Source organism: Aythya fuligula, chromosome 10, assembly GCF_009819795.1.
Source record: "Aythya fuligula isolate bAytFul2 chromosome 10, bAytFul2.pri, whole genome shotgun sequence".
In the NCBI taxonomy this organism is placed as follows: Eukaryota; Metazoa; Chordata; class Aves; order Anseriformes; family Anatidae; genus Aythya; species Aythya fuligula.
This window is the reverse complement of record NC_045568.1, coordinates 11,792,111-11,807,676: the sequence shown is the minus strand read 5'-3', so window position 1 is coordinate 11,807,676 and position 15,566 is coordinate 11,792,111. Positions and strand designations below refer to the sequence as shown.

The following is a 15,566-nucleotide window of genomic DNA, read 5'->3' as shown; positions in this document are numbered from 1 at the left end:
ATATCCTCTTTTGCCAAAAAGTCTATCAGGTTCAAAAAGTGATAGTTATATTACAATTAACCTTTAATTCCTCTGGCACCCTTATCAGGTGCAGTGAAAATACCTGTTAAATATGGTGGTATGATTCAGTCATCCAGGCTGGGACTAACAAATGTGCTTAGTGTTGTGATTCTCTGAAGTCAACAAGATTTTGTAAAACTGGGAAACTCAAAGTTGGCTTCAGCATGAAAATGGTGAGGGTAATTACAAGCACTGAATTTCAGTTGTAGACTGTCTATCTTTGTAGACAACAAAGGTAAGTTCTGCTAAGAGAAAATGCTGTTGGGGAGAAGTTCTGTGCTATCATTTTCACTGTTCCCTGAAGCTCTCCCACAGCTTATATTGTTTTGGAGAGTCTTCCATCCTGATGTAATATTTTTATCACGAAATTCTGTTCCAACAAATCAGAAGACTGGACTATAAAATCATTGCAATAGTTTTTAACTGAAAATGTTGCTCTGCAATTCTGTGAAAATGGTAGTGAATTTCTTTAACGATAGTGACTATTGAGAAGTAATAAACCTTTCCATGCATTTATTTCTTCTTGACAACCTTTAAATTCAGTACACTGGGGAAACATTCTTAGTGGAACAGATATGAGCTGACCAAAATGCATTGGGCTCTTTGATTGGTAGGTAATCAGCTCTTGCTACTGCTTCAGAGGAAGATTTTCAGAAAATAACTTCAGAGCAGACTAGAGTGGGAGTTTAGCTTTCTCGGCCAAAGTAGCTTATAAAAAGAATTAGCTGGCAGACCTCTGCTACGGACATGCCACTTGCTGCAATCCCAAGGATAAGAATATTGCAACCTAACCTGTAATAATTGTAAGTTCAAAACATAATGGGTCAGACTGCCTACGTGGCATGCAGAAAATCTGTCCCACTCTGGCTAGCAGAAGTCTTACTCATGGAAAGTTAGGATTTCATCTATTTTGTAATGATGGTGCAAAAATATTTTTTTAGCACAACATGAATTTTGCGTGTTTGAGATCTCATTAGGTAGATTGAATGAAGATCAAATTTATTATTGAATAAATTACTATTGAATAAATTATCTTGTTCAGACTTTGACTCTGTCATCATGAACTTTCAAATGCTAGAATACAAAAGGAGAGATTTCAGTGAATGCTATTCAAAGCAGTCCTTTGTCCTTTTCATCTCCACGGCTGCAGATGATTTTGTTCAGGAGACTGAATATCGCCTGGTTTTTATCTCCTGTGAGATGATCCTTGTCGGAAATGAGTCTCAGGAGCACATGTGGATAGCTATATATATGTACATATTATTTATTTAAGGAACTATTTATGCAAATGGCATTGATGAATTGTGCAAGAGATGTCATTTTGTCAGCCAGGGCTTCCGAAGCTCAGACAGAAGGGATTAATGGTGCAAGTCTTTTACCTCTTCTGTTTGACATGAAGCAGATTGTAATTTTATGAAATAGCTGTGTGGAGGGCCAGATGATCTCCTCTGAGCTGTGCTAAGCTCTCTAGGGTTACACTGGAGGTGACATTAGCTCATCATGTTTGTGCAATTTTTAAAACTGAGTTTAAAAAAAATAAAATAAAAAAAATCCCATATTTGAAAAGATGGTTCAAAGGAAGCTAGCTTTGAGTGTGCCAGCAAGTCTGAAAGACTTTCCAAGACTGTCAGAGAGGTTTGAAATAAAGTATATAAGATGTGGTAACAGATTTAAATAGATCTGATCTGTATTATGCAGAGCTTTAAATGAACCCCATTCCTGTAATTCATATGGGCCATTTAATATCCTTTTCCCCTGTGATGATTTAAATAATTCCCAAAGCAGCTGTCCCCCACGGCACCTGACTTTTTTGTTGAATAATTCTATTGGTAGTGACACTGCTATTATCATAATCTGGGGTTTTGGAAGGACAGTCTTTATTACTGATGTGGGAAGTGATGGAAGGTTTCTCATGCTAAGAATAATTGGGGAAGAAAAGGTTTCCTGGTGTTCAAGCAACTCCTGAATACAGAACTTATTTAATTTACATATAAATACTTTGTTAATGAGAAATAATTAAATGGAAATGATGGGGGTGGATTATAGAGAAGTAAAAAATGCTTTAATGTAATGTTGTAAGATACTCATGTTATGCATTCTTGTGCGCACACACAACACTCTGGGTGTCTAAATCAGTTGCCACCACAGAAAATTTGCTTGAATTAATTTTGCCGTTTGCTTTATGCCACTGATAACTCATTATAAATGTCTTAATGATGTTTATGCATCATTAAGTTTGTGCATTGAATCATTAATATGGAATCTGTGCCAAAGCCTCCACAATTTGTCTATCCATTTATATTTTTATCCTGCTGTCTCTGGTGCATACACACAAACTGGTTCCAGAAGAGTACCAATTTGGGATTGAGCTTGTTTGGAGCTTCGAAGTTCAAAGCAAGAGGGGATTGAAGACGTAGTTTTGTTTTGATCCATTCCATTTTTCACAGAGGCACCAGCCAGCTGGGATAAGAAAATACTTTCTTCTTTTCTTTCCCATATTTGGTTGAGATTTTCAACCAGAAGTCAAAGTACAAAAGTGCGGGTCAAAAGCAAACCATTCTTTTGTCCTGGGCAGTCTGGCAGAAAAGTCTGAGTTATTAGGGGAAAAAAAATGTTTACAATTTTCAATTAAAATCATCAAAACAAACATTAAAGATCATTTAAAATTGATGTTAATATATTACCTCTTGCACAATTTTAATGAGAATTTCTGGTTTGCAAAATATGTTTGGGAAGTGATAGGTCAGGTTTTTTTCTAGCTTGTACCCTAAATAATAGTGAATGGGATTGGTAAAAATCAGAGATGGAAAATAAGTATTGGAACAATCACTTCATCTTAAGGCCAATGTAGGGCTATTCCTTTCACTCACTTGCTACTTTCTTATTAAAAAAAAAAAAAAAAAAAAAAGTAAAAGGGACTCAATGGGAGAAACAGGAGTTTTAAGATCTTCTGTTATTTGTCTTAGGTTGATGAAGCAGCGCTTTTGAAACGTTACAAGCAAGGCTGGCTCATGGAAATCTCTAACAACCTGGACCATTGCATTGCTCGTCTTAGGTATGATTTGTAACATTCAGTTACTTTCTCTGCTCCCTAATCCTTGCTTTACATCTTTCTGCATTGTGCTATATTAGTATTGCATAGAGGGAGGGGTTGAAGGACACCACCTCTTACCCTAGGTCTGCTTTTGAATGTGAGTCTATCCTTCCAAACAGCAGCTTTCATTGTTAGTGACTACCAGTGCTTACAACTTGCAGTTATCAGTGCTTCATATAGTTTATATTATATGTTAAATGTCTTCATTTTTTTCATGAACATGCATATATATCAATTACAAATAATGTTACACTTGAAAAATCAACCTACCTAAAGGTCAGAAGTTCTATTGCCTAGGTGAGTGTTGGAAACAACATACAGACTTATAGTTTTGTTTGCAAATTGTATGTTGCAAGTTAGAATTACGAGGTACTTTTTCTTCAACCTGTCTTTTTAAACTCTATTCTAGAGATGCAAGAAAGAATAAAATTGCCCTTAGTTTGGGTTACCATGGGAATGTGGTGGATCTGTGGTAAGTAATATATATGGATATATTAATGTTCTTGCTTGTTAAGTCAACCTGGGATTAGATCCCAGACATGGAAGAGAAGCAGCATTAAATGTAGTGCTGAGTTCATGACTCTAGATATTTATGAAACTGTATTGTCAAAAGAGGGATTTTCATCCTTGTGTCCCAGTTTCCAGCTGCATGGGAAATGCATCGTCTTTCTTTATGGAACAGTGAATTTCTTAGGGAAAGAAATCACTAAGATTCATCCTTGGATGAAGAGGGAATTTCTCCATCTCCTAAGCTTTTGCTATTTGGTTAGCCTAATAGCCTTGACTTCAGTGAGGAATAGAAATATTGAGGCATTGATTGAATAAAAATAATCAGATAGTGGATGTAAATTCTAGCACTCTTGTGGCTTTATCCAATGGTAAACCTTGCTGTTACACCATAAACCAAGGGTTGAAACTGATTGATATATGGCTGCTACATCATACTGGCATTTGACTTAACTGTTGGCATTCCTGTGCAGGGGAATGTGAAGTATATGGTGATGAAGATTTGCATGCAACTTTCAGTTTCCCACTTCCTGACTGCTAAAATAAAGCCAGCTTGCCATGGCATACCTTCATAAACAACTTTTTGTGATGGAAGGAGTTCGCCTGAAAGAGGAGCCTCAATGTGAGATAACAGCTTTTGTTCAAACATTTCATTTATTGTCTTTCCTTCCCTCTAGGGAGAGGCTAGTGTATGAGCTGGACACAACAGGAGAGCTGCTAGTTGATCTGGGGTCTGACCAAACTTCATGTCATAACCCATTCAGTGGGGGATATTATCCAGTCCAGCTTGGCTTTGAGGAAGCAAAGCAGCTCCTGTCCACCAATCCAGGGAAGTTCCGGACCATGGTACAAGAGAGGTAAATGTTTTGATGATTCATGTTCTAACCTTTAAATGTTGTTGCTCTGCAACTGATTGGATCTTTGTCTTTTTCACAAGAAGTTTCACTTAAGTATAAGATACTGCCCTTCAGTAGAAAGCTGGGGTAGAGCTATTGTAGCAATAACACTAGTAACTGCTGACTTGGACTTAAACGGTTGTTACTCGAAGTCTGGCAGACATGTCACCTACTCACCATTTTAGGAATTGTCACTAGTATACAAAATCCAGAGGCCTGAACACTTACGATTTACTTCACTTCTAAATATTCCTAAATTGCATTAGGTTTTAAACATCCAAGGCAATAAATACAATTCCATGTAGGCTAACAGTTGGTTTAGGTTCACTGACTAAGGCATAAAACAGCAATTGGTAAGCCAGGAATCCATGTAGCCTGCCACACTTCCAGCTGTGGCTGGTGATAGGTTTTTTATGGAATGATATAACAAAGGAACAAACTTTTCCAATCAGTCCTCCCAGCTTTCTGCAACTGTAACCAAGTTCTCTTTAGCATTTTGATTTCAGGGAGCTACTCCTGATTTACAAGTTTGCAAGTGAAATTGGAATTGGATGTTACAAAGGGAACAATTTAGTATAATTTATATACAAACAAGGATGACTCTGCTATTGTTCACCTCAAACATTCTCACTGGAGAGCTATTTTCTAGTAGAAGTTAGAACATGGATATGTAGTCTATTTGATTTTGGATTAGGAACCTACAAGAACCTTTCCAGTTTCCCAAGTCTGTATCATATGGACTAAGACAAAGGTAACAGGTAAATTTTTAGGAAGGACTCATTTGTAAGAGTCTGATATGACCTAAACAGACACAATTTAGTTTGTTAGGCATTGGTTTACCTTTTTAGAGTTCTAAGAGGTTACACCTTTGCATGTACAACTCCACATGCAAGTATACATTGAGATAAGAACTGGATATTGCTAAGTGACAAAGGTATCAGGACAATCCTCGAGTATAGTCCACTATACCCAAGCAAAGGGAAAAACTGGGCTGTTCTGGCCAAGGGAGAGGCCAGAACAGTGATGTCAGACCATTTAATTTTTTTCTGTCTTTGCAGGCTTTCTCTCTGAAGTCTTTGAATTGTTTTGCATATTTGTAAAAGCTGTTATTGCTTTCAGTCCTCAGAGCTGGCTGCACTTCTTTGCTGAAACATATGACCCTTCACTGTTAATTGTTAATTGCAATGGCTATGCATCAGTTCAAGATTTGGGGATAACAGGTGCTACAGAGATCGAAAGTATCTTAAATATCTTAGGGGCTTATGTTTGATTTTTAGTTTTTTTAATTCCATCTGTCTCCACACTGCTTCCCTGCCTTTAGTGAGCTCATGATATGGTTCTTTTTGATATTTAATCAATCAGGAATAATGGTTTCATTCTTTATTTCAGTCTGAGGAGACATGTGGCTGCTATTAACAGACTAGCTGATAAGGGCATGTTTTTTTGGGATTATGGCAATGCGTTTCTCTTGGAAGCTCAAAGGGCTGGTGAGTAGATTCTGGAGTTCTTAGATGGGAACGAGCAAATCTTAATACTTCTTTCCATCCCTATTCTTTGGTTGGATAGGGTTGGTCACAGCGTTATGCCAACTCTTTAGTCCCTCTTGTTCTATCACTGTTCTCTGGGGTCCTTTACTTCCTCTGTGGCTAAGAGAAAGCCTTCATGGGAACCCAGGTGCAGTCTGGTTATATATTTTATATTTTTTTCATCAAAATCAAGTTACTGATGACTCTAAAATCCTTTTATAGGTGCTGATGTTGAGAAAAAAGGAGGCAATAAAACAGAATTCAGATATCCTTCCTACGTTCAGCACATCATGGGGTATGTTGGGTAGATCTGGGACTAAAGTACTCTAATGCTTTATGGCTATTGGAGACTTCACTTAATGAAAATCTGGCAGCATAGTGTATACAATGAAAAGGAATCAGCTACAGCAGTAGGAAATTTGATCTTACAGGTGTTATGTCAGAGTTAGTCTAATTCTCTTCTAATTTTGAGTAGTGCCCAGTGTGGCTTAGGAGGATGTTCTATAAGCATCGTGCTTGTGTTTTCTATTGGTTTCAGTAGAGCTACAAGGAAAAGAAGTGACGGATCTGGAAGGACATGTGTGACTAGTATAAGACTCTAATAGCAGAGGTGTTTTGCTAATAATTTGCGGTGAAAGGCATGACAAGTCTTGTTAACTTGGTGTAAAAGCTTTATCCTTTTTTGGATTAAAAAGCCTTATGAAAACAGATACCAGATGTCTGAACAGTAAGCTAAAACATTGCCAAAACAAAACTCTTTATTCCTTTACATGAGTAGTTGCATTTTCTCTTTTGTTGCATCAATTTTCTTTAAGCAGCTCTACTCAAGAAAATAGCCAAGTTGCTGCCTCAAACTGTAACTATCTTCAAATTCACCTCTAAGAGCTTAAATTGAAGAGCTTGTCTCTTCAGAGCACTAGAGCATAATTTCAAATCGTTGGAGCCTATGTCTGCACCGAACTCAAAACACGTCTGAAATAAGACTTTTTTTCTGCCTGTGTCACCAGCTGCACTCCTCACTCAAGCTGTCCATGCACTGCTTATAGAAAGATAGAAAGACCTGAGTTCAGGACATCCACTGAAAGACTTGGTTATAACACCTTCTGACTCATGCTTAGCTTGCCTGTACTATGTGAATAAAAGCTTGAATGTAGAGTAAGGCACCCACCAGATTCTCTGAAGCTCGAATGAAGTGTCTTACTCTTGTGTGTAAACGATGTGGACAACAGATGAGTCTGGACTCAGGCACTTTCTCAAACCTACAATAGTCTGATAGTATAGATAGTAAATTTTATGAAACAGAAAACAAAATTGCAATTCATCTGATGGTGCACCTGTTTGATTGAACTGTCCAACATTTCTATCAAAATTGTTGTCTGACTGTATTTTTACACGCCAGTCATCGGCTGCAGGAAACAGCACTGTTTAATTAGTTAATGGCTCCTGATGCTTCTGTTTAGATTAGTTCATTGAAAATGTTTGAAATTCTTCCGTCTCCAGCTAATGAAAGAAAAGCACTGCTAGCAGCCAGGATAAATAAAGAAAGAATTTCAACCATCTGTTAATGAAACATGTTCTCTTCCCAGGGACATTTTTTCCCTGGGATTTGGGCCATTCCGTTGGGTTTGTACCTCAGGTGACCCACAGGATCTTGCTACCACTGACTCAATTGCCATGTCTGTGCTGGAGGACTCCATTCGTCGGGGAGGTAAGACAACATCCCATGCCCCCATCACTGGGAGTGCTTTTGAGGACAAAAGTCAACTGAGTTGTACATGTGATGGCTTTTGGCTGAAACCATAGAAAGCAGTCTTTTGCTTGTTCCATGTAGGCAGGAGATCTCATTCTTCCCCAAACTCGTATAAGGAATGTAACCAGTAGGTAAGATGTAAAAACACCAAGTAGCGAGGTTATTGATCCCAAAACTATTGCTTCAGTTTTGGCTAAGAGCATTTATTTTCATTTGTTAAAGATTTTCCTGCACTCTGTCACCTTGAAACTTTAAGGCAAACAGTATCTTTCATTAGGTCTCCAAGAGCTTCATAAAGGAGTCAAATTGTTTTGCCCCTGTCTCTCAGGGGAATGAGATATGGGAATCTACAGAGGTTTGTGAGCGGTTAGTAAGCAGATCAGTGGCCTGAAAGCCAGATTTCATGGGCTTGGTGCTCCATCCAGTGTCATTTATTTGGGATTACAATTTTGAGATCTGAAATTTTTTTGCTATTTGTTAATAAAGTGGCAGCTGATTCTGCCATTTGTGAAACCAAATTGGGATTCATGGTTGTGTATACTGCACCAGTATCTAGGAATTACACTTTCACTCTTCCATATCAAAATGCTGTAGTTTCTTTAAAAAATAATGTAGCTATTTTTCTGCTGTGTACTGAAATCACCAGTCACCTCTCAAGACTGAACTGATGCATGACCTTTGGATGGTTTGCATTGCAAGACTCGGAAATGGATCAGTTACTGTGTGCACAATAGTATGTGGGTATTTTTACAGATGCTACTGTAAAGCTGAGTAGAGAATTCTCTTCCACATTTAAAAAAAAAAAAAAAAAAAAATTGAACTCTTGCATGTATATTCTTAATTCAGATTTTAAAATGGCATTTTAAAATCCCAACAGGTGAAAACAGGCTTAAGGGAAATGCTAGCAATGCTATTATTTGATTTGCTGTTGTGTTTGGCAGGACAATGGGAATAGGATTTCAAAGAGAAATGAAAGCAGAATTTGGCCAGAAAATAAACAGCCATTCATGGGTTCATGTTCTTAACTGTTACACTTGCTGTCCAGTCCCTGTGGGACGTGAGCTTAGACCAAATTCCAGGGTCTGGATATACTCATATGCATATGTATCTAAAATCTGAGCCTGCATTTGAATTTTATAAAAGAATTGGTTGTGATGGTTAAAAGAAAACTTCACAGAGCTGAAGTCTATTGTATTCCAACTCTAAACTTTTGACCCGGCCTTGAACTCAATGTTAAGCATTCTTCCTCTTTTGGGGAGATGAATTTTTATGCTTAAACCTCACAAACTGAAAAAATCCAATATAGTTTTATTTGCTTCCAATGCCAAGGCACCTCAGCTTTAAATTAGCATCTGTGCAAGAGATGCAGCACTGATGACTGAAGTGTAACTTGGATTTACTACCTCTCTGGCAGCTTGGAGGCTGAGCTGTTAACAACAACACAAATCTCCCAAGAGCAAAAGAGAAGCAATCTCTGTGTTAATGAAGACTGTTCCTCTGCTGCATACACAATGTCTTCTAGTATTTTTTTAAAGCCTAAAAAAGCACAGGAGACCATGAAATTCCAGAAGTAACATGGTAGCCTTGCCTGTTTAGGAAGGATTCCTTTTGGGGTGTGGGATTGAAGGCTGGCAGCAGTTTAGCAAATGAAACACATGGAGCTCTTTCTAGAAAGTTAAGCTCTTTCTAGAAAAAGCTGTAAGATTTTCAGTTGCAGGAAGGTCCAAATAAAAGGGAGGATTCTTCACTTCCCCAGGGCTAATAGATGAAAACTAAACTGGTGGTCACCGCTGCAGTTTAGGACAGAGAATGACTGTTACTGGAGCTGTCTGGGAGAGACAGACGTGCTGTGTGGAGATGTGTGTGTAGGCAGTTTGCTCATCTGACTACCCTTCTGGTGATGTTCTATAGAATTAACAGATGGATCTTTTCTATAAGTCCATGCACAGCGAGGTATAAAATGTGATAAGTATTCTGAGATGTTTTATAAAAATAGTAGAAAGGAACTCAATGGTTTATAAAAATGGTAGAAAGGAACTCTTTCACTATTTGGTTTTCTAGAGTAACACCTGTAAACTCTCACAAAATGTCTGTAATAACCTAAATTAATACTACCCATTACATTCTAGAAGATGTTTCCTTGAAACTTCTGAATGGCAGCACAATCCTACTAGGACAGCACAAGCAGATGTTTTGTCTTTCACTCCCTATGAGTCTAAGAGCTGACACGTTAATCCTCATCACAGTGTTTAGAAGCTCTCATTTGGAAGCAACCCATAAAGCCCTGACAGGTCCTTTTAGGATTGTTAAAGCTGTGTCTTGGAAGGCCTTCCTCTGCAAGAATGAATGTATTTTGTATTTCTCTTTAATGATATGTTTAACCCAGAGTAGTTCTAGTTTTACATGCGTATTTGCTGTCATATTGCCTAAATGGAAAGATAGCAGTCTAAACACTCTGCTCAGTTACCTGGCCAATTTCAAGTTAGCAGTGTGCAGTTACTCCAGTTTGACTTGCAAATGCAAATCATTTGTACGTTATAATCTGACTTGAAAATGGGTGAGAGCTGGGAAGAGGTAGGAGACATGCTGTCTTGGCATCTGCAGAAATGATTATGATTTGGAGCTCCGGTGCACAAGCAAGTCACTGTGGCTTAGCATGCTGCCACATGCCAGCTGAGTCCTGGTGGCTGCCTGTGTCTCTCAGGCCAAAGTAATGCAACATAACTCTAGGCCAATCTTTGTCTGTAACTACGCCTATAGGGAGTAACTTCCTAAGCACTGTAACCTCAGCTGTGCTCACACGCACCCTTTGTAGAAAGGCATAACTGTGAAAGCCCCCCGAATTAAGATAATAAGACAATGCTTCTGTGATGCTCTACACTCCTCCCTTTAGTTACTCATGTGATACAGATGGTGCCATGCCTTTGGAGGCAGCTGGCTATACTGATGTTGCCATGTATCTGACTGATATGTGCCATATTTGCCTGTCTTTCACTTCAAATATCTTTGTTCTTTGTCCTCCTGGAGAGTAGTTCAAGATGCTGTATTCAATTCTCAGATAACGTACGTGTCTAGACAAGGTGTAGGGTGAATTTACACGCAGTTGCTAACCCATAAGTCTTTCTGTGCAGTTTGTGCTCTGTAATAATGTGAGGCAACGTACCGCAGTTTGTAAGATATACATGGCTGACTTCAGGTTTATCTTGGGATAAGAATGTTCACATGAGCAATTCAGTACAGAGCAATTGCAATCCTATAAACCTATATCCCAAGCACTGATGTAACTTATCCTCAAGTATATATTACCAACTGCTTCTGAGAATTTCTGATAGATGCTCGGCAGAGTTATTTACTACCTGATGCAACACTGGGCTGTGGTACACAATATCATGGAATTTGCTGAAGTTACTAATTTAGCAAAGGCTCAGAAAGTGTCTGGTCATCTAGTAGGCAGCAAGCCAGGTTGCTGAAAATGAGCAGTATGTGCAGCCCATATTTCAAGGTTTAATTTAGTTTGCTAAAGACCTGAATGGGAGCTATAATTCTAACTGCCTGCTCCACAGCATCTCATACCTTTCTCTAAATATATTTTACCGATTACTGCATTGGCTGTGAAGAGCACAGCACTTTATATATGCGTGCTTATATCTCAGAGCAGAATTTGACTTGCTAGTGCTGTCAGATGAATTTAATTTAATTTAGAGCATATTGCATTAATTTTCAAAACCTATTTTTTCTTGCTTTCTCTTGCAAGTGAGCACATCTGTGAAGCAGCAGTACCATGACAACATCCGCTGGATTCAGGAAGCTGGCAGGCACAGCTTGGTAAGTGCACAACCTCCTTCAGCACAAGCGATCGTTCCTTGTCCAGGACAGTTTCAAATGCTGGAGTGAAAAGTAGGAATGTGTATGAATGAAAACACTGTCTGTAAATACCAGGGCTCATAACTAAACATCTCTCCACAGCAGGGGTTTAGGGTGAGCTGAAGCAGTTCTTTCCCTTCACCTCTTCATCTGGAAATGTTAAAATAATACAGCAAGCTGTAGTCTTGTATCTGGAGTGAAACAGGCTAGTGATTTTTCTCCACCTGATTTGGAACTACCTTTCAGCACCATTCAAAATGTCCTTCATTTGGCCCAACCTCATTAGGCCTACAGTTCTCAGTTCCCCTTTCAAAACAGGTATGTTATATTATGGGAAGCAGGATGGCAATGAAACATCCCTTGTTTTTCTTTTAGGGCAGGCTCTCACTGTGAAGCTAACTGGTAATACTGAAGGGCTTACATGTGCTCTCCTCATCTGGAAACCAGACTGGTCTGTGGAGTAAAGGCTGGAGAGGAGCATAGCAGTGCAGGACAGATGTTCTTTGACATTCTTTGTCTCTGTATTTCTCTTCCCTTCCAGCCCACCACCACCAGTTCCAAACCTCTGCTTCTCAGATGTTGATAAGGGGTTTGTTGATAGGGGGATTATAGTTTAGCAATCAGGTTGATTTTAAAAACAGGATTTATTGGACAGTAGTGGCTGAATACAGAAATACATCTCACTGTTTGTGCAAGTGGAGATAAAACTCAGTTCAAAGAAGGGCTTTAATTTATATTTTCTGAAAGCTGGATGTTGATGAATGAATAATCTGTACTTTCTCCTACAGAAGGAGGCAATCCTGTGACTATATCTATCTGGGACCTGAAGATAAGCCAGTTGCACAGAGAACCTTATCACTCTGGCTTTTTTATTTTGCAGGTTGTCGGCTCTCAAGCTAGAATCTTATATTCTGATCAGAGGGGTCGTGTGTCTATAGCTGTGGCTATTAATCGAGCGATTTCTGAAGGAAGGATTAAGGTTTGCCTTTTTCCTCTTGATATGGTCCAGTAATTGTGTTTAGCATCTGAGGCTAGGGTGGCAGGTGGGAAAGGAGAAAGCTTCAATCAATAAGAGCAGAAATGCCTGCTATTTACGTGGGACCATTCTGTTAAAATATGTTAAAGGTCAGTCCTCCTCTGTATGTAACCAGTATTGTGTTATGTAAAGGTTTAGAAACTGAAATACATTGCCCTTTATTTCATGTTGGAAATTTGCTTTATTCTGTGTTTGAGCAACTGCAGGTACAATGCACCACACTGTGACTTGATGAAAACACAAGACAGGGTCTCAAACTCCTTAGCAGTGCCCCAAGATGACACATAACAAGAGGCCATGCCACTGCCCAGTGTTTCTTACCCTCAATCCCCTGCTTTCAGCCATATTATTACATCTACTGATTTAATTCAAAATTGTTCCTTAACTTTTGAAAGATTGTGATACCTGCTTTTAAACAGTCCTCATCAGTGTCCCTGCTGGGTGTATACAGCAGCAGCAGACCTAGGCATGTTTACTCATCTCAATCTCTTTTATAGCCAAACTACAATAATTGCCATATTAAAAGGGGCAAATTCAAGTAAAATTTAAAATGGATTCCAGCTAGGGAAGGCTTGTGTTTTTGTTACTCAGAAAATGTTTGTTAAAATATTTCAAATGTTGAGCTGTTGACCTTCTCGGGATTCAAAACGAACATCACTGCAAGCTAGTCTTAAAAAATAAACCTGACCAGGCAGAGCACTCCCATGGAGCTGTGACTGACAGGGTCAGACTCCCAGGCCCTTCAGATTTTATGTACTTTTTTCATTTCTTCAAATCTCTATTCCGCCTCTTGCAATCTGGGTACTCATTTCTATTTTCAATTATTTTCTAATCCACTGCCAGCATAAAACAAAGCCAGCTAATTCTAGACCAAACCATGTCAAAAGAGTGAATTATTCTTACAGAAGCCTGGTGCAAGACCTGCAGCTGGTCTAGATTCATACTGTTAGTTAAATTCCAAATCAAGAATGGACTTGTTTGAGATGCAGGAGATCACTAATTTTCATTGTTGCCTTATTTTTAGTCTTGAAGTCTTCCAAAAGAATGAAAACAGTAATATTTGCTATTTGTTTGCTGTTGTTCAGAGAAATAACTACTTGTGAAGGAAGATTTTTTGCATTCTGAAGTGTCTTTGAAATTTCGGCAAAGAAAGGCTTCAGATGAAATTGCCACACTACTTTTCTTCTTCTTCCTGTCCTGTTTGAGGATGGCACTGACAAAAAGAACAAACTCCTTTTGCTGGCTATGAAATGATAATGACTCTCATGAACAAGCAGCATATCAATGTCCCTTTGCTAATAAATTATAGCAGGGAGAGGAGATTTAGGGAGTTTAGGAGATGGAACAAAGCTGAGATTTGAGATGACTTCAGATAAAGAGAATTCAGCAATATATGATCTGTGGTAACATTTCCAGTCCATGAAGGACTCCATTTGCTTGTCCTTGGATTTTGCAGGCTCCAGTAGTCCTCAGCCGAGATCACCATGATGTGAGCGGGACTGACAGTCCTTACAGAGAAACGTCAAACATTTATGATGGATCAGCCTTTTGCGCAGGTCAGCTGAGCATCTGAGACTTGTCTGTACAGGCAAACAAGAAAATTGCTTTAAAAGAGAATTTTTTATGCAACATTTTGAAATGTTTTTGTTCAACCCTATAATCCCAATTAATCAGATTTTCTGTGAATGTGACATAGCTGTCAAGAGATAAAGAAATGTCTGTAGAGCTAGATAAATAGGGGAGGCTCAGAACAATGACAATTCAATGAAGATGCACCAGATTTACTTCACTGTAAATGGAGAGCAATCTGTTTTAGAGAACTGCATCTTGTGTTTGATTTTAATTTTGCACCTCACTCTTTCAAAGAGGTGATCTGACCAGAATTACAGCAGTAATTCATCAGGATGCACAAAATCAGATCTATAGCAGCATTTTGCTTAAAGCAAAATCAAAGACTCAGAAGTCTGGAGTTTCTGAGAGGAACTTTTCTGGGCATAAGGGTACATATATACTTTGCTAGTGAAAGCACAAAAATGGAAGTCAGGAGTTCTGCATTATATTCCAAACCTTTTTGCTCACTCAGTGTGACTGTGGGCAAATTATGTACACTCGCTGTTCAAAAGAAACCTGACCTGAGCTAACCAGAATCTGCTCTTAAGGTTGTGAAATGGTGCTTTAGAAAAAAATAAATCCAACATATCAGACTGCAGATGTGAAAAATGAGTGAAGCACTAAATGTTTTTAACCTAAATCTTCCTCAATTTTCCATCCATAAAGTGGAAATGATGACGATAATTTTAGCCCGGTAGTGTTATCACATGCCATGAACTGACAATCATGAAGTGACTTCAGAGAGGAGGATGCAAGCTGCTGTAGAAAGAGAAATTATGATTGAGGTAGCTGAGAATATTGAATGGCTCCCATTATGACTGAGAATTCATAATAGAAACAAATTATGGCTCAATGTTAGGGAAAAAAGTTCCCTGCTATCTTAAATGGACTGCTTGATGAAATGAGGCTTTTAGCAGTACCTATCAGCCCCACTTCAACATTTTCTGAGTTTGTTGGCTGGTTCTAATGTGCCAGATGGATAGAGGCCTGAAATAATGTTTGCTTCTGCCAAGCTGTGAGAAAATGGTGCAGCTGCACAGAGAACAGCAATCCAAATTGAAGTCTCCACCAAAGAGCCTAACCATATAAGTAAACACCAGGCAATGCTCTCAGAAGAGGGCAAATAGAAACAAGGCCTGCTAACCCGGTTGCTTACTATGTTATCTGTTTTTCTTTGAGTTTTGTGAATTAAATGAACAATTTGCCTTCTCCATGGGCTTAT

General features: G+C 38.7%; 1 protein-coding gene across 1 annotated transcript in view; it reads left to right on the top strand.

Moving 5' to 3' along the window:
* UROC1 (urocanate hydratase 1) overlaps positions 1-15,566 on the top strand; it is a 38,469-nt gene that overhangs the window by 14,892 nt on the left and 8,011 nt on the right. Inside the window, exons 9-17 of the mRNA XM_032194167.1 lie at positions 3,027-3,115; positions 3,564-3,626; positions 4,339-4,518; positions 5,947-6,044; positions 6,306-6,378; positions 7,670-7,791; positions 11,588-11,658; positions 12,578-12,676; positions 14,190-14,289. Coding sequence (XP_032050058.1) covers positions 3,027-3,115; positions 3,564-3,626; positions 4,339-4,518; positions 5,947-6,044; positions 6,306-6,378; positions 7,670-7,791; positions 11,588-11,658; positions 12,578-12,676; positions 14,190-14,289 — 895 coding nt within the window. The remainder of the gene's footprint in view (positions 1-3,026; positions 3,116-3,563; positions 3,627-4,338; positions 4,519-5,946; positions 6,045-6,305; positions 6,379-7,669; positions 7,792-11,587; positions 11,659-12,577; positions 12,677-14,189; positions 14,290-15,566) is intronic.